This window comes from Typopeltis vanoorti, chromosome 10 (assembly GCF_054136105.1).
Source record: "Typopeltis vanoorti isolate ZY-2024b chromosome 10, IOZ_Tvanoo_1.0, whole genome shotgun sequence".
Lineage (NCBI taxonomy): Eukaryota > Metazoa > Arthropoda > Arachnida > Uropygi > Thelyphonidae > Typopeltis > Typopeltis vanoorti.
Window position 1 is genome coordinate 43,656,353 of NC_143558.1, and position 27,729 is coordinate 43,684,081.

The 27,729-nt window shown below is 35.2% G+C and overlaps 1 protein-coding gene and 1 long non-coding RNA gene across 3 annotated transcripts in view; one reads left to right on the plus strand and one right to left on the minus strand.

The window, feature by feature from the left end:
- The window catches only part of LOC150102370 (uncharacterized), a 399,049-nt gene that overhangs the window by 150,093 nt on the left and 221,227 nt on the right, over positions 1–27,729 (minus strand). The window contains exon 3 of one of the 2 annotated variants that reach the window (XR_016548919.1): positions 8,654–8,757. This is a non-coding gene — a long non-coding RNA (uncharacterized LOC150102370). Of the gene's footprint in view, positions 1–2,021; positions 2,220–8,653; positions 8,758–27,729 lie in introns of those variants that run through there. The other variant, XR_016548918.1, reaches the window with a different exon arrangement.
- Positions 9,930–12,624, plus strand: LOC150102371 (protein fork head-like). Its single transcript, XM_090398951.1, has one exon. It carries the CDS (start codon positions 10,331–10,333, stop codon positions 11,819–11,821), a length of 1,491 nt encoding a protein of 496 aa, XP_090255077.1. The 5' UTR covers positions 9,930–10,330; the 3' UTR covers positions 11,822–12,624.

A 27,729-nucleotide genomic window follows, 5' to 3' on the forward strand; every position in this document is an offset into this window, starting at 1 on the left:
TTTAAAATTCCCATTGATCTCTATAGTAAACACTTGCGGAAAGTATGCCCGTGGGATTGCTGCAGTCATCGCAGCTTAAGATGTCCTACATCTTATTAAGATAGGCGCCATGGCTGTTTGTTCCTCACACTATAGTGTCCGTGTGTGTGTGTGTGTGTGTGCGTGTGTGTGTGTGTGTGTGTGTGTTTTAAATTAATTTTTACATAGTCCGGAACCCTACTAAACATAAAACATTTTCAAACTACTTCCGCCTCCAATACGCGGGGTGGTGGTCTCACACTGGGCGATGAAATTCATCTCGCACCTAAAGACAACCACAAACATCCATGCTCAAGGTGAGTTCGCTAACCACTCGGCCAACCAGGCTAGCAGAATCAGCGTCGAATATTTGAGAGAATATTTTATGTCAGTTTCATACCTGGGGTGAAAGTGACATAAAAGGACTAGGAAACTATTGCACATTTAGGACTGACTGAGGATTAAATAACTCCGGAGACTAAACGTAGCTTTGTATCACTTTACATCTGGTGATATTATACTGGATAATAAAAACCATTTGCGATTATTAAAGATAACATCAGCACACACACATCTGAAGATGATTACTGATGCACATGAATTGTCATAAGAAACAAACACATGATTCATTCAAATTGTTTAATTACGTGTTTTGAGGGAAAATAAATAAGAAAATTTTAAATTCTAATTTGTCTTCTGATTATGTTTATAATTAAAAAAAAAAAAAAAATCAAAATGAAGTCGCTGGTGGTTCTGAAAATTCGGATGTATTGCTTGCGATTTACTGCAAAAGACGTGCCTTATGCAGATATAATTTTATTTTCACTGAAACTAAATTTACCGACACGTACTGTGGTGTCGGTAAATGTGGTGTCTGTCTACTGCATATTTATTCTGAGATCAATGAGTACGTTTTCTGCAAGTGAAAAAACTACTACCGTCTCAAGCAATGTTAATTTCGAACCACCAAATTAACACTATCTGGAAGGGAAAAAATGAATTCGAAAACGGCTTCTATCACAGACAGGATATGATTCCAGATCCCTTTACTAGAAAAATGGTATTCTAGGGAAATCATTCATTTGTGGAAGGAATATTTAAATATATATATATATATATATATATATTTAAAAAAAACCTGTTGGATCTAGGTGTGCATTAGTGTAATTAATTAAAGTGCAACTACTCCTTTTGCTACGAATACGGTGACCCGAAGTGGAACCGTAATATATTCCTCATACGAGGAAGGCATATGTTGGGGAAGGAGGAGAAGCATAATGTCCGACCGCTGGCCAGCTGGAAAAAGGTTAAAATTAACACACTACTATGAATAAATTAAGTCGGGCCACAAATAATAATGTTGTAAGTCATATGTCAGTGAATCTTGGAATAGACCTGTTATAGTATTTTAGAAATGCCAGCTTTTCTACAGTGATATTTATCCACGGCGATGTCCTTCTTTCTACCTATGTATATGGATATAAACAAAATTTGCTGTCAGAACATCAAGAAGAAAGCATTCAAGCAAGAAATCATCTTTTTTGCTTCTTTACTGGGACAATATAAGCATATTATTAGAGATGGACACTAGGAAAACAAGTCTGCTCAATTTCCGCTATAGTGTCGTCGGACCACGCTAATAATCGTTTTTATCATTTATAGTTCGCTCTTCTGAGTTTGTCCCAGCTCATTCTGTTCCAAAGATGCTTCTCTACTTTTTATTCCCTTCCCCAATCCCTTCACTGAAGGAATTAACCGATAAGCTAATTCTAACATTTCATACTGTACTGGGTAACCATGACAACCGGAGCATTTCCTTTATCCGTCTTTCTGACCTTGTGATCTTTTCTCACCACCCCAGTTACCACCCTCGCCGCCCAGACAGCAATGAACGATGTTATATATCAGAATTGTACCGTAAGTTGTAACACAAGCCAGGCTCGGTACCTAGATAAGCATGTCGGCGACTGACCCCCCGCAGCCTAAACCTTTCAGCAACTCACCTAGGAATCGAGTGTTCAACCGCACGCAAGGCTTTGTGACAGGAGGGAGCGAGATCCGGCATCAGACACAGGTGTTGGCCCCCATAACCGATGTGCTTAGCCGTGGTGATATTTCTGTCCAGCGAAGGCCTTTTCTCTGTGCTGTGATGTATCATTCATATAAATCCATTAATAATGTGCACAGCTAAGACTTTGCCCGAACTCTTTCAATGCGCGTGACACTCAAAGATGATAAAACTTTTGCTACTGGTCCTAGGGACCATTGGATATCTACTCCGTCAGTACTTCATTAGGCGAAGTTTAAAACAGATAATCTCCACAGCTACGGAGGAATGAACAAATGTTTTTAAAAATCTGTATCAGTTACCAGGCAACCCATTTCACACATAAACTTTCAAATTACTGGTTATCAATTCAGCATCCTAACAATACTGGCATGTCTGTAGTACTTAATATGCCTAAAGATAATAAACTACAAAGGTCGAAGGAAACTCAAAAGTTCTGTCAGTTCTTATCTGATATATGCCGTATAAGTTTATAGCTTGATTCGTAACCAGTAATCAGTTTCAAACATTTTTTCCCCTTTTTCCCACTGTTTCATGAAATTGTGAGTTTCTGACATCACACATGCAGTTCGTATAATTAAAGTTCATCGAATAATTCGTCACTTTGTAGATTACCAAACAATATGAACTATTTGTAACGATTGCTCAGGCAACAAAACTGCAGCTACAATTCGTTATGTCCCATATTTTTCTAAACGCAGAGATGATCTATTTTTGGACAACATGGAGCTGAAAGAAATGAAACTAAGTGGTCATTTGAATAGTTGTCAATTTAGTATTCCGTGAAACTGTAGCTGGATGAAAAATGTTTGTCTGCACTAAATAATCTATGAAAAATATTTCATGATATTTAAATTAAAAACGCAAAGAGGCAAATCCCAAAACTCGTTCTAATGACCTTTGACCTTTCCACTGTTTATTATGATAAGTAATAATTCAGTACAGTTATCACTTATTAGTCATCATACTTGTTTACTACAAGTTTCACACTACACTTGTTATCGTACGATCTGATTTACATCGCAGATTACACGATAACAACTACAGGGTCAAAGGAACCTGAAATTCAATTTGAAAGACCTTCGACACAGACAATGAGTAAATAATTTGACTAGGATATTATTCTTGACAAGTGTACGAAAAATACATTAATTCCAAGAACTAACTTAGCATACTACGAATCTCTGTTCATGTAATTAAAAGCAAATGGATTTGTAGAAGAATCGTAGAAAAAAAGCCCTTTTTTTTAATTGTTGGTTGAGTAAGGGAACTCGAGGCATTTTTAAGACTTTTTTATTTGAAAAGCCATAAGAGAAGTTGTTTCTTCAACAGCAATTACCTTATCTCAAAGAAGAGGACAAAGTCCAAATAAGCAGGTGTTGCGACACACTGAGTAATTTTGTGAAATCAGGAAGTTCTCCTGAGAATGGAAACAACATTACTCACTTTAACAGAGATATTTAGTGTTAAAAAAAAAGCACAGGAAATAGGTGAGGACATGAAATACTTATTCCAAATAGCTTCATATCGCACCTTATTTCTGTTATGTAAACTCATGAAGCAGAATGGTGTAGTACCTATTGGGTAGTAATTTGTGATGGGGTATAAATCGTTACTCAATTCCCACACTTGTCATGATAAAAATATTCTTTTTCCCACACCCACTTCAGTGTGGTTCTCAATGGATTCGAGAACTTAGAACCTGTCATAGATCGTCGGCAGTGATTACGTTGGTATTTCCTTTGGCATATTGCGTTATTTTCTCTGATAGACCGGCAGATCGTCTGTCTATCAAAAAGGTACAGTCTAGCCAAAAATGGCTTATGAGGTTGCTTGGTTGAAATTACAATCAGGCAGATCTAAGACTGTGAGTTAAGTTAATTATATTGGTCGATTGGTAGAGTCTCTGCTACTAATGGCTAACGCAAAGAGTTAAGCAAGTTTAAGCGTGGTTAGTAGTTGGAAGGAGATCAATCGTTCTATGCTATAGGCACACACTCCCTCGATGAGTCTTTGAACTCCCTGGAGGTGTCACATAAAAATAATAATAATAATAATAATAACTCTTAACTGTGTGTGTGTGTGTGTGTGTGTGTGTGTGTGTGTGTGTGTGTGTGTGTGTGTGTGTGTGTGTGTGTGTGTGTGTGTGTGTGTGTGTGTGTGTGTGTGTGTTTTGCTGGATGACAAACTCTGACAACCTCGTTATGAGACCGACTCAGTCTATAAAGTCCAAAAGCCTTCGTAAAATTCTTCGCGTCCCACAAAGAATTCGAATAGGTCTTTCCGAAAGTAAAGACAAAGTAAAAACATTTGCTCTTTGTTCTCTTGACTGCGATTTGGAGGCACTGCAGCAAGCAGAGAAAGTGCGTTGAATAAATCGAATGTCCTGAATTCTGTTGTGAGTTTTGCGGCACATTACAAGTTTTATTTAACATCAGAATTTTCAGGAATTATTTAATTTGATTTCAAAATGTAATGAACGATAATCTCATTGGAATCACTCACTAGTAATAAAAAAGTATCTATTAAACAGATATTTAATGATATTAATCACTGATCTCGCAAAAGTGATAATCTTTCAGAAATCTATTCGAGTATAACCACATAAATCTTAAATCCTATAAGCAAAATATATAAGTTTTAGATGAAGAAACTTTCATACATGAATACTGATAAACATTCGACGCATGCTCTACGTCTTACAATCGTACATCCTTTTTTGGCATAATGCCAACAGGACAGAACCACAACAATAGTAGAACTGTAATTAAGTTCTTTCATGGAGTGGAGATACACATAACCGTAGTATGAGGATCACACTGTCCGATAACATTATCCGACGCAAACTGAAACTGGTCATGTGTTATAGAAATCAATGTCCTAAACGAAATAGAACTTAAAGATGCTACACCCGACGAATGGGCATATAAATAATGAATTACACCTTTTTATCAGCTTCATCGATAAAGAAAGAGTAGAAAAGGTGGAGTAAGACCACCTTTACTAATAGTTCCTATCTTTGAGTTTCTTATTCGGCTAAGAAATAATGTGGTATTCAATATCCACTTGATTTTGAATAATTTTACTTCGCCTAAGTTAAGTCTGTTGGCTCTTATTTCAGTAAATAAAGATCTCTTAGCCTATCCATGTACTATACAATGTGTTATATAGTACCAATGTAGTATATAACATTTCGTGGGTGGAATGACATTAAAAAAATAAATAAGTTTATGCGCCATTCATACTCAGTTCTCCCTAAATAAAGTTCTACAAGGGTGTAGAATTATATTTGAATTATAATTATTTATTAATATTACGTGATACCGCCAAGGAGTCCAAAGACTCATCGAGGGAGGGCACCTACTCTACAGCTGTTGTCTCCACCACTCAGTCCACTAACTACAGCAAACCGCCACTACCATCATCACCTACACCAATGCCATCTACTGCTCATCACCACGACCACCACTAGTATTTTTGTCTGTAAATTGCGTGTGTTCTCAAGGCCGATCTGTCTGTATGCGGGATGAAAACCCCGAGTTTCTGGAGGAAAAAACCCTGTTAATGGAAGGTACTGATGTCGCGATCAACAAATATTCCCACTTATCAAATTTCAGTCGTTGTTATTTACAGTTAGGTATAAATTAAATGATATCTTTTTTTTTTTTTTTTACTGCCAACGATCCCTTTGCATGTTAACATGACAAAAAACTAGAGTGAAAAACCTAAACAAAAAACCAGAGTAACTGATATAAATATACTTCTTCATTTTTTCTTTAAAGTAAACTTTCATGAGGAGATATTTCTTCATTGAGAGTGCCTTGGAAATGAAGTACTTCAATCTAGCGGTTTCTCATTGAAAGAAGGGGGGGGGGTAAAATAAAAATGATGTAACCAAGGGAAATAAAATTTACTTTTCATGGTGTTCTAATTGCATAAAAACATTCCCCAATTCATTTTAAAAAGTCTTATTTAAATTACAAATTAAATTCTTCTTTATCATTAAAAGCACCTGTCAATAAACGCGATTCCCCTCCCCCCAATCTATACGTTGTGTTGTGTGTGTGTGTGTGTGTGTGCGCGTGCGCGCGTGTGTAACAGAGAATTATCCCTCTCTTTTGAATTCAGTTATTTACTATTTAATAATTATTTACCATCTGTTCATTTTTAAGAAATACTTCTGAAAGCAAAATTCCAAAGTTTTCATTATTTAGGTTACTATTGTCGTGACGTTCTATTTTCATGTTGTGTTCTAATTTACCATCTAGTTTCAAGTCACTCTTATAAATAAAATAACTAATTGCGAATTGATCACACTATAGATGCCATAATAAAATACTCTTATTTATTTTATTTTATCATTTATTTATTTTTTATTATGGATTTTTTTCTCTTATATGACTAAGTTTAATGAAATTTCTTATAGAAAATAATCTACAAATGAAAAATTAATACTGATAATAATGATTATTCTTTAATTTGATTGCATTCATTTTACTTTTTGTTATGCAAGAAAACCAAGATGAACAGATGAATTAGTACAGAAGCATGGATTTCAGATGGTGCAAGGAGCATAGTGTTTCGATAGTTTGTACTTGATAAAAAAAATATTATTGGACGTGGTTATGTGATCAGTCGTAATGTGATAATAAAGCTAGATAACTTGCAAATACTAAAACGAAATATAGAGCAAAAACAATTATAAAATACAGATCCCTATAAGCATAACGCAGATTCACAACTGAAAAACGAAACCATAGCACGAAAAAATCGTAATTAATTAATTAATATAATTATAATAATAAATTTTATATCTCTCCTTGATATCTCCTAGAATGAATATGAGATTAGATACCCAAGATTTAAACAATTATTTTCTATTAAAACATGATGGTTTCAGTACTATTGTTACTGATAATTAATGCAGTATGGAGAGTGAAAATGTCTGAAAATGAACAAGTGCTAAAAACATAAAAGTCACTAATGAATATTAGTGAGATACGAATAAATACAAGTGGAGAAAAATATTTCATTACTAAAGATTTCTGATATATATAGTACTGTTATTTAAGCTCAGATATAAAAATTCCTAAAATGGATTTATACACTAAAACACCTGGTCACCCGAGTTGATAGGGCTTGTACTAACTAATAGGTTACATTTCGAATCCCAGTGCAGACAAGTATTTTTGTCTTTATTTCGTACATAAATTTCATCGTCCAGTGCAATACGTTCTTCTATGGAGGCCTGGAGTAAACTTGAAAAAAAAAAAAATCCTGTGTTTGGGCCCTAAAGCTGAATTTCTGAATTAAATAACCGCTATTCCACCTTAAGGCATTATAGGTTAACGTTAAAAATAAAACTAACAATATTCTGTTACTTCCAGTTTATGCAAGATTAGCCGAGGCCAATTTCACAATTCAAAAGGAGTCATTCTCCATTAGTCTCATCCTCATACTCCAACAGGAACAATAAAAGCCTTAAAAGATAATCAATTCTCCAGTGCATCATCCGTTATGATAAAATAATTACATGCGTAGATAAAGTTTCTTTCAGTCCACACTATATAATCTACTGTATGTGTATTCTAAGTGAAATGTGTCAAGTGATGTAATAACGCCGAACAAAATACTCTGATCTGCTAGAACGTGGCAGAAACATATTAAATTCATGAAATCATCATGCTTTACACAAACTGACATTAACCAGCTGAAGAAGCTCTGAAGATAAGCTAAGATCCCTTTCTGAAAATTATGGGATAACTATAGCGATATTAATTGACGACGAAAAACAGCAAAGATTTTTGGAAAGAAGAGAAGAGAGGTACACACTGATTTTGATATCATCAGAGCTGACTAAATACAGCGTGTGGGGAAAACGTCTGGTACGTGCCGAAATGACCTTGATGTCAGAGTCCACGACCCACAACCCTGGAATTTGGAATCTACTCACAAATAAGAATACAGCTAGATAACTTTGGAGACAAAATTAACAGTGCATTTTACAACTATAGCGCAAATAACGGTATTGTTTGTCTTGATAGTTATTTTTTCCCTAATTTCGGGCTATAGAGAAAGCGGTAAGCTGTCATGAATGAATCTCAAGTTAAAATCCTAGAGATTACTATAGACTGAACTTAATATTTGTCTCCATTTGTGCAAGTATAAGGAATGATAATGTGAGTGTTTAATCTGACCAAATATTCTATTTTAAGAGTTTTGTAAGTAAGCATTAGTTAACTATGAAAAAGAAAAAAAACAAGGAGAAACAAACTACTGAACAAAATAAGTAGGCCTACCAATATTACATTGGTTTCTCGCCCTTTGTATGACTTAGCTCATCAAAAGTACAAATAATATTTTATTCCTCACGAAAAAACTAGCTAACATCATAAAAGAAACCCTATAAAGCTAATCCTATAAAAGGAAGCCTACAATTTTTTTAAATACCCATTGACACATTGCTAGCAGATACCCATGGATATGCAACTTAATTGAAAGAAGGCATCATAATTTAGAAATGAATATATTACAAACTTATAAAATATTTATTATACCAATACATACTGGATTTTTTTAATCACAATCTTTGCATGGAACCTTCTAAGAATCGCTTCTAATTTCCCGTATCAGTAGGGTTTTGCTTGTTTTGAAATAACGCCAGAAGCAACCTGGGAAACAATGTATTAAGTCAGTAAAAAATCAAGACCTGCAATACTAACACAACCATACCAAAAACCTAAAATAATAGCAATAAATCCATGTTAAATTCAGACAGAAACGTTATCAATAATATATAAAACAACCTATCTGGTAAAAATGAATAAACCAGCCAAACAAGGAAGTATCAGAAAGCAATTGCTTTTAATTTCGCAATGACAAGCTACTACCTGCTACAGTCTTCGAAAGACTCAATCGTTCACCTGAAGATTTCAGCAACACGTATGTTTATCCAGCTGTTGGCGACTTATAGACTGAGCAGAATATTGGATCAGTCAACATGAATTTCTGATTTTTGTAAATGAAATTATTTGCAGTCTTTGGATTATCTAATGCATTTAAGAACACAGAAACTTTCAATGCCATGATCATATTAATAACACTTTCTCCGTATACTTGCTTAAATTGGATAATCGATTAGCTTCGTTAGTTAGTTCAGCATGCTTTAACTGGTAATGATATTTAGTCCTACTACTACTAACAACCAAAAGCCGAAATAAGAGTTCATGCGAGTATGAAAATGAAATAAAATTTCTAAGTTCATTTTAGCATTTTCCAGGATTTTAGATACTGTCATCGGTAGAAATTGTTTTAAATAATGCCCTACTTTTTTTTTTCTCTTATTCCTCCCACCCATCCTCGATGTTCGCCATTTCAAATGTGTTACCGTAAATCGATATTTTACGCTCCGATTTTATTCTTAGTATCCGAGTGCTTTGTAAACTTCCTGATTTTTTTTTTTTTTTAAACTCCTCCTTGCTATCGGAGGAACTCCACGGAACGACCAACTTCACTAAACACATCAAGCCGCGTGATAAACAGCCAGCCGCATGGGTTGCAGTAAAGCCATTCGGCCATGCACGTTGTCTTGTTTGACTAGCCTCTCCCCGGATGTCGGTAGGTGGGAGAGAAGGACACAGCGATTGGTAGAGAGGGTTGTACGTCACTAGTGTCGTCAGAGCCTGAAGGTGGTGAGAAGGAGGGGCCAAGGGATATGAGTTAATGAGGATGACAGCAGCACCGCCTGGATTTGCATGAGGACAATCAGGATGGGCGTTGCTTACGACTGGTATTGTCGTAGTGGTTTGTGTGCCCAGCATATTTACTTAGGCTCTGTACTCGACCGGCCTTAGTTGATTGTGACTCGAATCCATAGTTGCCAGGGTGGCGGCCTCCTCTCCAACTTTATCTCGGTATCCTGAAGAGCTGCGGGGGTGAGAGGACGGCCCCTCTGTCGTGCTGTTCAAGTGTTTACCTGCAGGCCCGCCTGTTGGCCGGACTGCGTGGTCCAGCATCCGCCCGAACGATCCGACTCCAGGTGCTTGTTTAGATGCACGTGGAATAGGAACGCTTGCATCTCCTAGAGACGACAGGTGAGCTTTGTTATTCGTGGTCTTCTGTGAACTTCGACAATATTTAGTGCTAAGCTTTTTTTTTTTTTTTTGTCTATATGAAGAATATTTCTACGAGCGTGCCTATCGATGAGTGACCCTCTGTAGCGTTCCGGTGACCCAGCGAGTCAACATGCTAACCCACAAAAACTACACCGACTCGAGCTGCAGCATGGGGACTATGCAACCCATGAGTGCAATGAGCAACAGCTACAGCATGAACAGTGTGAGCGCGGGTTCGATGTCCATGCCCAGCATGAATGTGAGTTACTCCCCTCAAGCCTTTGGAACTAACATGATGTCAACCCCTACTATGGGGGGAATGGGGGCCGCTAGCAGCATGGGTATGGGTTCGGCAGCCACCTGTATGTCCCCTGCTATGGGCACTATGACCCCACTTGGGGGAATGAACTCCTTGAACCAGACCATGAACGGGATGGCATCTCCAGCTTGTATGGGCTCCATGACCGGACTGAATTCCATGAACGGTACTCTGGTACCGGGTCGAGACTTCTCCAGTCACACAGGAACTGTTTCTACTGCCGACGGCTCAGCGAACGCCGCCACGGCGGCGCTGCAGCGGGCACGTGCGGACAAAACTTACCGGCGAAGTTATACGCACGCTAAACCCCCGTACTCGTACATTTCGCTGATCACGATGGCCATCCAGAACAGCCCGAGCAAGATGCTAACTCTCAGTGAAATCTACCAGTTCATCATGGACCTGTTCCCCTACTACCGCCAGAACCAGCAGAGGTGGCAGAACTCCATCCGACACAGCCTCAGCTTCAACGACTGCTTTGTGAAGGTGCCACGGACTCCGGACAAGCCAGGTAAGGGTAGTTTCTGGACGCTGCACCCGGACTCGGGAAACATGTTCGAAAACGGTTGCTATCTGAGGCGGCAGAAACGCTTCAAGTGCGAAAAGAAAGAGTCAGTCCGTCAGACGCATAAAACTAACCAGCCTCACGGGAACAGCGGTGCTAACAGTCCCCAGACCAAAGCCTCCGACAGTGTGAACAGCAGAATGTCCCCTCAGCACCACCACCCACAGCAACATTCACAACATCCTCAGCAACATCATGCATCCCACATCCAGCATCATCTTCCCTCCCGGAGTACTCCGAGCGTGGTTTCTAGTAGTTCGGCTCAAATGACGTCCCTGACGAGCCCTGCCAGCTACAGCCATCCCGTGCCGCTTTCGCAGCCCGCTCACCACATGGTAGAAACCCAGGGATGCAAGGCGGAGAACACGTGTTGTAGTCCGCCGGTCACCGTAAATGGACAGCCGATCGGCTTAGTGGGCCCAACGCATCATCCTGTAGACCAGCTGGGACTTCACTCACGGAGCTTGGCCGATACCTCTCTACACGCCAGCATGCTGACAGCAGGTCAGTTAAAATCCGACCCTCACTTTAACCCTTCTAATCATCCATTTTCTATAAACAGTATCATCGCCAGTGAAAACAAAGCGGACATGAAAATGTACGACATGACAAACTACGCAGGTTATGCTCCTCTTTCACCGATCACTCCTGGCCATACGACTCTCCCTAATGATGCTGCCTCTTATTATCATTCATCCTTGTACTCCGTTCACCCTTCCGCAGCCTCTACAATATAGAAGCCGCTGGTAATGACTTTGACTTCTGGAATGTGAACCCCCAAACTTCCTCCACCGGACGAGGACATTGTTGCTATGACAACAACAACAGTGAGGTAAAGAGTGACCACTATTTGTTTTTTACTGGTTATGTATGGCCTCGGTAAAAAAAAGTTACCTCAAAGTACCTTAAATAATGGTTCCTTTCCTAAATCATAAGACTTGTCTCCCAATCTTACTTTTAGATGTGTTTTTATTCTAAGCGAGTTTACTTTGAGGAAGCCTTGTGTCGCGAGGTCTTAAACTGTACATAGGCAATTATTTAAAAGAGAAACATCGGAGTTTATTTTACACACGAATATACTTGTAATTTCGTATTTTTTTCTTTATATGCTTTATTTCTCTTCAGTGTATTTACAACTCAGCAAAGATGAACAGATTATATGACCACCCTCCCCTCTGCTCTTTGTATACATGTACAAGGCTTGTAGCACTTAAAAGAATATATTGTGTATAGTATAAAATATAAATATATATATATATTTCAAAACTATATGAAACAAACTATAGTGTACACTAGGAAAGAAGTGGACCTTACAAATGCTTTCCGTCTTTGTTTCAGATTTTTTTTCCTTAGCATTTAGTTTGAATCTAGCACAATTAGATGCATTTGGTTTCGTAAGAATAGTCCAGTTTTTTTTTTCTTGTTTTAATTGTTTCACTTATCGAAAAAGACTTTGTTGAGTATTTTTCACGTTTTGTACATACATGTATAACTGTGTGGTGCTCACCTAACTGCATTTTTGGCCTAAATAATAAGCCGTTTTGACTATAAATTTGTCTTGACTCAGTGCTTTCTTAATTCACTACACTAAGCATGTATGCACTCCATCCACTAAATTACTTCTAACACACCAAGGAACAAAAAACAAAAAAGACAATGCGCATCCGAATTTCTACTATGAAGTATTATTTAATTTCATGGTTAACAAAATGCTCTAAAGCCACCCAAATCACCAATAACTATTATTTTAAAAATCAGACTTCGGCAGCCAAACTCAGTTTGATATACTGGTGCCCCTGATAATATGACAATTTTAGTTTAAACAAATCTTGTCAGTATATTACATAACATATATATGATTTCATCTCCTAGTTTATATTTTAATCTGCCTAGTAAAATTTAAGGCATACATGCATACTCCAATGGGAATTAATAAAATATCACTATAATTAATATCTTCCCAAAAAAGGAAATACGAGAAGAGCGAAGGATAATTTATTTTTATTTTTTATTTTAGGAAGACGTGTTTAAAGTTCTGTAGCCATCAGGTTGACGCATACACCAGAAATATCTATTAGAGCAATGAAAACTATTGAGAAATATGTTTCTCATGATTATATGATCATCATCATCTATAAATAATGGTTAATAGTTCAATATTGCTTGTTTTTGTGCATTGCTTATCATAAATATTTATAGCTGTTGAAAAAATACCGTAAATAATTTCTGTGTTTTGGAGGCTTCTGTACTCTGGAAATATTTATTTCCCGTGAGAAGAGGTTTCAGACATTACGAAAGTTTAGATGTTTACTAAACTTTAGTAATGTGTGAAATAATTCAAAGTTGTTCATATATTCACAGCTATTTTTAAAGAAATCTGTTCACTAAAAAAAAAAAGTTAAATTTATCATATTCATATTTCGCATGCAACAGTTAAATGTATTTACATCTTTAGCACATTATTGCATGTTATTATTATTATTATTACATGACACCTCCAAAGAGTCCAAGGACTCATCGCGGGACCAATGTTCGTTCTAATTTAAATTTCGAATATTTATCAGGGAAGATATTTATTAAATAATCGCCTTCATTTACAATTTGTAATTCTCAAATAAAGGGAGATGATGTAATCATCTCCCTTTATTTGAGAATTGATGTAATCACTATACTCATATTTTTATTTATTTCGCTTTTCTTATATTGGTTAGATGAAACAGCTGGTGAATACTGCCCATGTTTCGTGACTCAAAACAACATCGGGAATGAGTTATTTTGCAATGCAAGAGATTTAGAGTGAATTTTTTGATAATAACTTTCACCATGTGTTTATATTCTCTGACTGTTCACTAAATAATGAGTTTTGATTTGAAAGGGGAAACATCATTTCAAACAACGAAAATTCCAATGTTGTTTTTTTCTTCTTTATTTCGTTGTTATTATCCATATAATTTTATTATGCATATATTTCTGAGGAAAATCTCCTGTCATTCTTCTCTTGACTTGTGTTTTTCTACCCCATGGTTCTTGCTTAAAAGATAGCCCATCGAGATTCTCTCTCTCTCTCTCTCCATATTTCTATCTTCTTTCTTTCTTCTTTACAATATTTCCATTTTGTTTCTTGTTTGTGTTGTTACCAAATGTACTCTTCTAGTGATTATTTTATATGTAATCAGTAAAAGTTCACATTTGGTCATCCGAAGTCAATTGCTGCTACTTTAATACGTGATGTTGTAGAGTACAAGTATATATTTAAATATTTCATGCATTATAATACATTGCGCTACTAGTTCATATCATCAAACATAACTAAACAAAACGCACATTAAATGAAAATATTTAGTTAGTAAGTAAAATGCAGTCAACGATTTCTAGGGTATATTAAATACTTCATCTTTTACGGGATGGTGCGATGTAATTTAAGTGCCAAAGAACTGATGTTTAATTTGCTAGCATGGCATCGTAAAAGAAATTCGAATAATAGTGGAAAAGAAAAAGGAAACAATGCTATAGCATAGAACAGCAAAATCACTAAATTTAAAACTACTTTAACAGCTGAGTAAAAAAAAAAACAACAACATAAAAACCCGAAAGTTTTTAAAAGAATGCACAATTATCAGCATATACTTAGTTGTGGGTTTAAAAAAATCTTTAAAAAAACACTCAGATGTGGAAATTGAATTTCAGAACTAGAGGACAGCTTTCTACATGACATTGAATCTGAAAATACTATTTGCGATTGAATGCTACAGGAGTTTAAATATTTACTGCTCAGCAAGAAATAAAACGTCCTGTATTTGTCATGATAAAGCTATAACCAAAAGCTTTGGTATGTTATATTTTTTATATCAATTGCTTTCATACCAAATATCTTTGGTATTTGATATGAAATATTCCGGCCCAAATGGAGCAATTTTTTGCCGAATTGTGAATGATTTCCAAAACAATTTAATTTGATAAATTTCATTTTTGACATCTTCAACTTTTACAGTTTTGTCAACTGCGATAGTTCTCTGACTGGTTTATTTATTTTGCTAATAATAATAATAATAATAATAATAATAATAATAATAATAATAATAATAATAAAACTGCAATTCCATATTAGACTGGCTAACTCAGTTTTAGATTAAATACACTTGTAAAAGTTCCTAGCATCCTTGACATCCTTTTACAAGTTCATTTTACTCTTGTGGTGCTGCAGAAAAATTTTCACTAAAATGTCTAGCGTTGCGGTTTAGATAAAGGATAATACTATAAACCATTACCGATGCATTTAATTGGATATTGAACAACGCAGGCTTTAACCAACAGCATAAGCTTAAAAATCTGAAATTATTGAAGTTCAAGTTGTAGTTAACAATGCAAGAAGAAGATTTCTTAATTGCCTATACATGGCAAGTACTCTAATATTAATTAGAGTTAATATTAGAGTACTTGCAATTAAAATTACATTGATGAGTATTATTAATAGGATTAATATATTCTACAAAAGGACTATGCAGAATTTTAAAGGCAGATTCTTTGACCCTGTCAATGATGGTGTACAATTCCCCATTAGTGTGCCTGCTTTAAAGAATTCTTATTTGTTCTGATTTCTTAAATTTTGGAGAAATGTTCACCTTGATTTTAAATTATAATACCAAATTACGTACAACTTTTTTATTTAAATCTAATATAACTTATCATAATTTTAATTTTTTTTGTTTATGTGAACGAGTAGCTGTTTCATATATTTTGGAATAACACTAAAATAAGAAAATAATTAAAAATAATATTTTAGAATAAGAATATGATAACTACGCGTTATCTATTTATTAATTATGCAGAGACCATGAATAAACAGCAAGTTCTAAAATATTTCTGCAGCTCACTTATATAGCGGTTCTACTGCAATAGCTTCCCATGATATTTTTGTCTTCTCAAGGATTACATCATTGATGTTGATGAATGAAACTTGGTATTAATCACTGATATAAACCAGCTTTGATGTGAACTCAGTAACTTACTAATGATTTTTATTGCCGTTTTCGTTTCTATGTTTTTTTTTTAATTCATCACTCTTATTTAGATTATATTTTGTACAATCTTTTATCAGCTTCCCATCAAAAGATTTTAGAAGTGCGAAGAAGAAAAACGGCAACCCATTTTCTTCCGTTTTTTTTTTTTTTGTAATCTATTTTCATCATGGTGTCATCATAAATATCATCGTGGCCCGTTTTCCCTCACGCTGATGTAATCCTATGTACGTGGTTAAGATCTTTGTAGACTATGAATATTTAATTTTGTTTTTTAAAACTACAGAAGTCCTCAATGAACAAGGAGATAAATGGGGGGGGGGGAGGAGACGAGAGCTAAATCGATATGGATGAAGCTAAAGTCGAGTAGTCACTTCTCTCCCTCCCTGACTATTTAGGAATTATAGCACTGCAGACCAGAGGCTATTTTTTGTTCAGAGGGTCATGATTCCTCTTCTTTGCCTATGTACGAAACTTTATTTTGAATATTGAAATCAAATCTCAAAAATGAGTGTAAATTCATTTTTAAGATAGTTTTTCAAAAATATAAAAAACATTCAGGAAATCTACAAAGTAAAGAATAGCATTTCTAAATCAAAACTTAAAGCTGTCTTACTTAGTAAGTTTATCTATTTCCAAATAGTCCGGTTATATGCAAAAGTGTCCGGCTCATAACAAAAAGAAATATTCTGCACATACACATTATTCAGGCAGAAATCATTCGGAATCAACATAGCCATTAACTCCGCATTCAGAATAAGATGTTAGTTTTTTGTTTATATATATTATTCTCTCTATGTTTTGTTTCAGTCTGGTGGTGTATTAATTTATTTTTATCCTTAATTTTTCATAGAATTCTTAATTCTCATCCTGTTAATTATTTTATAGAATCCAGAATTTATCACTAATCTCTTCTCATCTGACAGAAACCATGAATCATATATGTTTTCCTTTCTGACATTATCATTCCATTTAGCTTTGAATCTTTCTTTATATCTTAGTTAATTTACACAATGAATGATAATAGTTTCCACGTGTTTACTAAATCTATATGCTGGTAGTCTTATTGAATCTCTAACTACTAAAATACAATAATTCATAACAATAGTTATGAATTATTGTCTTTTCTTTCTCTGGGTACTTGACAAAATTATTCCATAATAACGAAAACAGAAGAATACAATGTTACAAAATAAACTAATGTATAACATCTCTAAATAGACATTTAGAGATGTTATACATTACATAACACTTTATATTGACTAAATGAAGATATTGCTTTTTTGTTCTATTGAGAAGGAAAAGTGAAAGTGGTTGTAAAAATGCAACGAGACAAGTTTTAAGATTCTTTCACCAGAAAAAAAAAAAAAAAAAAAAAAAAAAAGATAGGCCCTTCCTAGTACTCATAATATTCTTGATATTCTTTTAAAACAAAGTATAAGTTTCGCTTATTTAGGAAAATGGGTGGGGGAGAGGTAAGCAGATAAACTTAATCCTACATAACTAGCGCGAATAGTAGTGATGAGACTGTTGAACAAACTTCAAGTTGTCTTAATATAAAAACGTTGTTTGCAAGGTGGTTGGTCAAGGTCTACAAATTATAGTTATTAAATTAAATTATTTTAATGATAACCATTTTATTATAGTTATTAGTCATGGAAATTAGTGAAGCTTCTTCCCATATTTGTTAAGAAGTATTATCTAGAAACTGGCGGAGTGGTTAGTGTATCCGCTCTCTCCAGAGGTTACGAGTTCGAATCCAACCTTGAGCATGGATGTTTGCGATGTCCTTCATTCAAATTCATACAAATATATACCCTCCCAAGATGGACTGGGTCACCATGGGAGAAGTAGACCCCCCCACCATTAGATTGGAAGGCCCTCTGGAGAGATCAGAGGTTAACCTCATCTAGAAACTGCGTGTCACGGTTGGAATAATTCCTGATGTAGTTATTCATATCTCAGCTAAACTTTGTGCTCTCCGAAGGTTCTGAATCTTTAGATCAGGATTCTATAGTTCCTGACATGGAATGACTTAGCGGATAGGGGATCATCGGTGACTAGTCTGGTACCCGTCGCTTATCACATAAACTAGTCTGTAATCAGAATATACAGATTAAATTTTGGTCGTCTTCTAAACCTAACCATCGACTGAGCGTAGACATGTACTAGTGAAAGCGTGAACCACAGCGGAATTGCGTATCTGAACTTCGTACCTCGGTGTAATGAGACTTTAAAGAATCAACAATAAAACGGACAAGGAACATATGGATAGTGAAATATTACGAGAATTAAATACTGTAAATTGTTTTTAAGGCGCTTTTTGAATATTTCAAAAATAAATCAGCGACAGACAGGAATAGTTCTGAAGAAAACAAGATAGAAAGAAAGCTAAAGAGATGTTATTCCATGTATTAAGACGTCTCCGTGGTGTGATCAGAATGTCTCATTTCCTTTTCTGGAAAGACGTGGGTATGAATTCTGTAAAGAACTCAACGAAGTTCTTTCAGGAATTTCAAATGAAACGGAATTCCCATAGGCCTACTAGCTTGTCTACCAAAGTAGTAAACCTACAAAAACTCGTAGATTTCTCTCTTGAAAACAGACAAATCAGAAAACACACGTGTATGTTCTCTAATTACACAAGTGTGTCAACTGCATGTAATAATAATACAAGTATAACGCATGGGTTACTAAGGCAGCAGGTGTTATGCGCTTGTCCATGGATTGAAGAACACTTTCTTAAAAAGAAACTGTAATCACATACAAGAGGATCACTAGTTCAGAATTTTGAATACAATACGAGGCATCATGTAATTCTTTCCACCCCCTTTCCTCCAAGTCTATTGAAACATAGAAACGTTCGCATTTTCATTTTATTTTTTTAAATAAAAAAATTATTATTTCTTTTTAGGTGAACTGGTACTTATCAAAGAAATACCATTTTCCAATCATATTAAATTTTTATACGGTTCGGTCAAATTTTCTTAAAGTATTGATCGTTTTTGTGGTCCACAAACACAGATTCTAGAAATTGAATGTTTTTTTTTTTTTAATACGACATTCCGATTAACTTATCAACTGCTATTAACAACTCACAACTCCTGGGGCTGTAATACAAAAATGAACTATCCCTACTGTGTTATGGAATAAGTTAGCTTTTAATATTAATTAGTTTATTGCTTTCTTATAGCATTTTCAGTTCCGCGTCGCATTTTCTTGATAATGTTCATTATGCGATTTAATGGCTAAATGAATGATCATGAGATTTGAGAACAGAGAGATTCAATTAAAGTCTTCCCGTTAGCTCTAATACGCCTTTTCCAATCTACGCTTTTGACACCCTCCAGGTTCTTTCGCTGCTACTTCCGAACTGCTTCAATTTTTTTTTTTTTATAGATTTTTTTAGACCTTTTTATTTAATGTACATTTCCATTTACGTCACATCTCTTAAGCTGAGCTCGTCAAACGTATTTCCGTGACAGACTAATATCACCTAAAAATTATTGTTTTGAAAGTAACTTTTTAGTTATAGTTTCTCAATATGTGATTAGTGTGTATTATTTTTGTTAGACCTGCGAATTTAATCTAAATTCTAGAAAATTACTAGTCTAAATTACTGTTAGATTTTCGAAGCTAATATAAATGTATCTGCATTTCTTGGAAAACATATCCAAAGATGCATATTTTGATTAGTATCAGCTGATCAAACTAAAAACCTAAGGTGAAAATTCTATGAGCTTATTTACACTTAAGTATCTCATCTTTTCGTTAATGTGCTATGCACAATATTGACGAATTAATTCCGTAATAGGCCGCTGATTAACCCTACCTACATAATTCATCTAAATTGTATTCTCAGGCAGGTTTGTCTTTTTTTTTTTTTTTTGCGTAAATGTTCCTTGTATCTCGTATGGGATATTCGAACTCAGATTTTTTACCGAGCTAGAAAGTTCTGGCTCCGTAATGCAACCCGAGCAGAGCGTACACGCGACAAAATATATTCTAACACATTCTTGCATTTTCTGAATTGTCCTCTTCTTATTTGCCAACGAGCTAATATTGAATTCTCCATTAGTGGCAACGTTAAATAACTAAACAATATTCACTTTATCTTACGAAACGTTTCCGAAAAGCCTGTTGGCTCTTTATATTTCAGAAATAACAGAATTATTAATATGGTCGAATTTCTGGCAGTATCTTCAAACAGACCATATCGGTTAAAAATTCGGTAGCGAGCCTCGCACACACGCACGCACGCACACACAGCTCTATTTCCTCAGAGCTGGTCAATAGTCATGATCTGGATACATTTTTTCTTTCTTTGTATTCCTTCAATTCCCAGACTGCTTCTCCGAGTCCACTTATCTCCATATCCTCCTTGCCATATTTTCCTTTTCCTATACATTACTTTTCGATTAACAGAAAGTCATATTAATCCTTCCTAGACCGACTCTACCAATCAGAATCGTTTTAGAAAGTCTGAGCAACTGTTACAATTCATCGAAACATGAGGTTTTAAAAAATCACACTAAGAAATTTAATAAGTCACTTTATGGATTCTATATAATCGCTTTTATTGCCGAATTAGCAGCACGGCTATATACGAGTACATTGTTGCTAAGTCAGGTTTAAGTCACTTATAGTTTTCAACAACTTCGTGTTTACCATAGGTTTATCGCAATATATTAAGACTTTACAAAGATTTACTAGTGTTTGGCAAAGCTTTACATTTATTTGTGTTTGGCAGTCGCTGAGAAAACTAATATGAAAGTGACTGGTATATAACTTTGTACACTAATAGGTTTTGATAAGTGATATGAGTATTTGCTTCACCAATGTTTCCTTATCTTTTAAGACAACAGCTTTTCATAAGTTGATTTGTATTTTGAGAAATGGTTACATTTTTCGGATTATTTTATTGATAGAAAATCACTGACTTGGAGCGAAATACTGACATTATTTCGCTAAATATTTTTCGGGTGTATTAGGCAGCGATATTATAACATATCACATTTTTGGAAGAACATTATAAGAAAAATATGCTTTCTTAAAAAGCATTTGCAAAAATTACGCATGTTAGAGTGTTTCACACCGAGATTACGAAAAGAGTACAATAACACGTAGATGGGTCGCAATTAGATCACAAGTGGTGGAATTTTTCTTACTAAGCATGTCGAAATTTTAGAAATATAAAATGACTTACTTCAGTCTACGAATGACACGCCTAAAAATAGCTATGTTATTAATCACAATCTGATAAAAATAAATGATTGCCAAGGTAACTGACAACGAACCTAACAGTTTTCTAGAACTCACGGCGGATTTCTAGAATGACGTGTTTATTCCGACTTAGCGATATAAGTTTAGACACGTAAGCACAATGCACGACCTGTGGGTAAAGCGTCGGATAGGTACCACGAAGATGAGAAATTGTTGGGAAGATATGGCGGAGTATAAAATCACTTTAGTAGTGGATTGCGACATAGCAAAAACAGTTTGGAACTATTTAATAAAGCGCTGCCATTCACTTTCACGTATATTGCTAAATTTCAAGACATTATACCTTTAAAATGGGATACTTCGAATAAAATGACACATGCAGTTAATTGATTTTAAGGGAATTCAGAAAAAGATTTATTGACTTAAACCCGCAATTCCCCACCCCCCTACACACAATAACAGCACGATTGGGTATCAGTCCCATTCTTCTTTACGTATCCTAGTATCTTGGCTTTGTGTAACCCTTATTTTAGTAATGATAGGCTAATTCATCCCATCTCCATAGGCGTACGTTCTCTTTGCATGTTTTCCCCGAGGAAAAAAACTGTCTTCCACTTTGATAACATGAACGTTCGTATAAAGAGTGCTCTGGTTCTGCGACAGGCATCGAACAAAGGTTTTTTTTTTTTTCATATAAAGACTTCGTCTTTATCACTGTGCTGCGGAGGTACAAGATTCGGTTTATATGTGGAAATCAATTATCAAAATAGACCCTGGCAACCTTACAAATATGATTCAAATTTGCTCTCATTCACGAAATAGCATCAGATTTATTTACAATATGTGGCTTATCTTATGTAAACTTCAAGAAATGAGGAATCGCTCTGATCCCCTGAAACATAATTTAAAGTAACTGAGTGAAAAACTGCGAACACCTGGCTAGTTATCCAAAACGGAAATTTCGCACTAAAAACTGATGGTCAGTATTGGTCATATCATGTTGGAGCAATGACATTGATATTAATGTACGTAATACTTTTTTTTTATCTTTTATAACTTGTTTAAAATTAAATTAGTACTAAATATACTCTAAGCTATAATAAATTTATTAGAATTTATTATGTTTCAGACAATTTAAAATTTTGTTTATTTTTTATTATTTATTTTATCCACAAAATAAGTTCTTATTTCCTTTAAAAGCTAGAACGTGAGTGTTCGTTGGTTTGTGGAAATAGTATCCTTTCAAAGTGAAGTAGAATAAAATGCGAAACTTTCATGGATCCTGATCCTGATTTACGCTCACGCGTAGATCCACACTTCACTGTGTAGACGTTCGAATCCGTAATTCTATGGATTAAGTTGGTTAATCCTTATTCCAGGGGGTGACTTGTCTGTAGGTGTGTGTGTGTGTGTGTGTGTGTTCACGAGGCCGGTTTGCCTATTCTGAGGGGACGAAAAACCGTCCATCTCCGTATGAGACCAAATAACTTACCTTTAGTCGAAAGAGACCAGATAAAGGTTCCTCACGTCATGGACGGAAATCGAACCCAGGTCTTTCCGACCAAAGGGCTTCGTCTATACCGACTGAGTATTACGGAGGCTCTATTCATGTATAAAAATTAAAACTGCCGGTAAAAGTTAAAATTTGCAAGTCAGTATATATATATATATATATATATATATATATATATATATATATATATATATATATATATATATATATATATATATATATATATATATTCATTTCGTTTCTCCATTTTTCCTCATTTTATTGTTTTCCAGCTCACAAATAACTCTATAACTCTGTGATGAAATAGGTTTTTCCTTTTTGTAACTTTTTTTTCCTCTGAAATAAAATTCATACATTCATTCTAGTGAAAATCGTAATCTTTTGAGCTTAACATACTAAATATATACTGCGACTCTAACCCAGAGCAAAAGTATACGATCCAGCGGGGTTGGAAATGCTAGCACATGAATAGAAAGATACATAACTTGTCAAAAGAATTCGGCAGATAATTCGAAGCAGATGAATCCTAAAAATACTACTGGATTCATTCATCACAGTTGTCATTAATAATTGCAATATGGCTTACTGCAGTTTTGTCTCTTCGCCAGAATGCAGTGTCGGCGGAACCGAAATAAACTACTGGAAACCGTACTAAGGTGAAAGATAGTCGGTAATGCTTTGAAGTACTCAAAGCCTATCAGCCCACTATTAATGAACCTGAGCCGGACTACTGAAAAACGTCAGAACACGAAATCACATGGCTATAGGAGAGTCTCCTATAGCCATGTGACTCTCCTATCTAAACCTGAAAGATGGGATGCTAGCCCATGCAACTCACAAGCATGAACTATTCTTGCTATCTGCATGCAATGAATATTACGATACAAATAGCGAAAGCAACAATCTGGCAGTAGTAATAGAGGAAATTGCTGTGCCAGTTAGTTTACGTTACATTTGATTAGCAAAATGGTATGGTAACTGCCAACGTTTTGGAGACGACTGCAATGCGTCCACAGCGAAGTTAAGCTGGTTTGGTCCAGACGAAATTAGGATATGGAAAGTTCTTATCTCTTTTACGCAGCACTTTCAAAAAAAAAAAAATGTATGAAAGGATACAATAAGGTAAATAGTGTGTGGTCACTTTTTTGTAAATAATCAAATATAGTAAAATATTAAAATCTAAATCACAACTGAGTTTATGTGACATTTCCAAGGAGTCAAAGGACTCACCGCGAACACTCCATTCCCCACAGTCTATCCTCTCCATTAGGGAATCTGCACCTATACATACAAACGGCACATTCCGCTTTCTATTACCATCAATAGTACTTTTTCTCTGCAAACTGCGTGTGTTCTATTTCCACTTTGCCTGTATGCAGGATGAAATGCCGAGCCTCGATACCACAGGGTTACTTGGAATATCCGATGATAGAGAAACGCTCTAAAGTCAAAAATGAGATTAGTAAATATGGGAAAGATGGATAGATAGATAGACAGACAAACAGAAAAGAGTTTGAATTTTTTATTCTTCCCTTGGTTCATAACTGAACACAATGAAATCAGTCTTGTATTTTCTTCTTCGTTCTGAAGTGTTGGTGTCATACTCCTTTAGAAGGAAAGCATGTTCCATCTAAAGGAAAATAGAATTATTTTAATAATACGAATCTATTCGTACTCATAGCGAAAATCATATAAGTTTTTCTTGCTGTCCACTAGCGTATCACGTACGCCGAGCAACGGCACCAAGCAAAGTAATAAAATGGAGTGAGGTATGAAACACATAGAGAGGTGTGGAACAAAAAAGACTCATGATGTTGAAAAGATTGCATCTTGCTAATTAAGACCAATTGGCACTAATACAGAATTCTGAAATGCGAGCTCCGTCATTACATTTCAGAATGATTCTGCTTTAACTTAGCTCAGCTCAACAATGCCCTAATCATGTGGAAATGCCTCATAAAAGAGCTTCATTCGGAGGTAATTACCTGTCTAATCAGAGATTTCATTTAATATTTTAGTGTATATTACAGAATTCATTCAATATGTTTACATTGAATCAATATTGCATATGTATTTGGAGCGTCTCTGTCATTGCAGTCGGAAGCGATGACTCTTTGACCAGAATGACTTCGAATCTTACTTAGGACAGGAAGAACACTTTAACTAGCCTTCAATTTTTGCAGCTGAAGGTAAGATAGCATATCTCGTAGGAGGTGGACGGGTTTTTCCTTCTCTTTCGAAACATTCGCACCAGCCAGAAAACACACGCATTGATAATCATAGCCTAAAAGCGACAGACACACGTCCTACCATTACTAAAATAGCTTTTTTGGAAGATAAGTTACTTGAACATAACGGACCATTAAACCTAGTACATAAATGGAGACTGAGCGGAATCGAATTTGAATTTCGGTCTGGTGGTTGGCATTTAACTGTGCGCATTAGTGAAACCTTGTAGTATTATCTGTTGTTTTTATAATGGATATTCCGAATCACGATAATCACAAAGCAACAAAGATAAGTACATGATTTCAACAACGCATGTGTAGCTACACAACAACAACAAGTAATGAAAAAGTAGACGTGTTACTTTTAGTATTAAATCTGAATATTACTTACATTTAAATTCACACAAGGCGAACTTTCTTAACGCCTCGTAGACATCATTAATGTGTTATTATAATTATTAGCTGTTTTCCTTTTATGAAATTCCTTATATATGACGCAGTTTTATTTTTTTTAGGCGAGTAAAATGAACATTTGATTTAACATCAAAGTTTAAAAAAACATTGTCTATTAAAAAGGCATTTTATCTTTAAGAACGCCGAATACCATTTCCAGTATTTGGAATAATGCAATGGCCATAAATTGAGCATTTCACTTTGAGAAGAATACTAAGTGTACACGATCGTTTGGTTTGAACAGAAGCATTGTCAAATTTTCCCATTTGGTGTGTTTATTTTATGCTAAAAACAGGAACAAAAAGGGCGTTTCGCGATTGCATATTCATCAGCTAAAGTTGGGCTTGCTGATCTTTTATCCTTAGAGATCAAAGATCTCATCAACAATGCAGACTAGAATGAAATGTTTGGTAATATACAAATCAAATAGCAAAGAAACTCTAATTTAGTATTCCTTTTCTTTCTCGGTAATGACAGGATTGAACATCCGGGTTAGTATACTTTAATTATAATTACCAGGAGAATTGAATGCAAATATTGATTCAGTCTTTAATAATAGGCAATGGGAGATTATTAAACATGACACTGTTGCAAGTCAACATAGGGATTCCAACGGGAATACTGTACTTTTTTGAATTATATTTTTGACATATTTTAAGAGAAGACATTTAAAAAAAAATACTAGCATGTTAATATCATAAAAGAACCTTTAAATTTCCTAATGGAAGGATATAATAGAATAAGAATCACTTCAACATATAAAGGTTCTTACGAAACAGCAATAACTGGAAAATTAGTGACCTGGTCATGAGATTGGTTAAAAATCGGTCCAAAAGATACCGAGATACAGTATATTCGAAATACACAAATACATATATATTCGAAATACAATGACGTCACTCGTTATTCCAATCCTTTCTCTGGGAAGGGAAGCAATAAATCTCTTGTTTATTTCGTAGAGCTTAAGATCACGTCAATACTCACAGTTGTGTTTAATATTATGACTATTAATCATTATTTCTTTACTCAACTTAAGATAGTTTATTTAGAAGTTTAGGTGTAGTATGTCTTTATTCCATTTCGGGGACAACATTGGCGATTTGATGAGTGTATAGAATCAGTGATATGTTTATGAGGCACATAAGTCTCGTTGAATATTAATTGTTGTTAAAGACCAAACTTGCAACAGCTATTTTAATCGGGGAAAAATAGTGTATAGTTCGGGGAAGAAGGGAGCATTTAATTGGCCTTTTAAGGAAGAAAGAGGAAAGATTCACTTTAGAAAACTAGTTGAATGATCATCAAATATCGTGATTCAACAATCAAGACGTCATAATTTACTTAATTTTTCCGAGGTATTTGATCGGTGTCAGTTTTGCGGCATTTATCGCCAGTGTGGGGATGCATTTAAAGAGCGCAAGTTCATAAAGACACACACATACAGCTCCAAAGTTTAGTGCTATAGATAATTATCGAAGTAGCGCGCGCGTGCATTTGTGTGTGTGTGTGTGTGTGTGTGTGTGTGTGTGTGTGTGTGTGTGTGTGTGTGTGTGTGTGTGTGTGTGTGTGTGTGTGTAGTAATTATGCCGGTAAGGTTTCCCCATGCAGGTTTTGGCAAAGTTATTGATTAGCAAGCTTTGTTCAGTTCTTTCGTGTTTGGTGTTGTGTGGTTATTCCAATAAAAACACTAGTATATCGGAGCACAGGTTAGAGGGGTTTGGTTTACTAATTTTTCTTTTTCGTTTTAATGTTAACCTCTTTTTTGAAGGAGCTTGTGTAGATAAGCTAGTAGGCCTATCAAATAAATTAAATATGTTACTAATATTTTCTCCATGATTATTAATGTATTTAAAAATATGACTGGGTGGGGATACATCTGGGAACAGATTCACGGACCATTTTATTACAAAAGATATATTTAAGGAAATGTTTGTTGGTGGTGGTCAAAAGTGAATTACTTCTATTTATATGCCATATTATTCTCCTTCTAACTCTCATTACTTGCCGTCTAGAGTCTGATACGTTCCACATTTACTCTTTTTATGACCATTGCTTCAATCTTTCTATCTAAACTTTTTGAAATCTCTTTTCCGCTCCTTCAGATAGCAATTTCACTTTCAGACTTTGGAACTGGTTCAAGCAGGCTGACCACTTCATACACAAAGGCCACAGGTCGATTTTTCTCGGTCGTCTTAAAGAGGATAGCGTCA

What these genes read in the sequence shown, in the direction of transcription:
- LOC150102371 (XM_090398951.1), top strand. Translation starts at nt 10,331, where the DNA reads ATGCTAACCCACAAAAACTACACCGACTCGAGCTGCAGCATGGGGACT.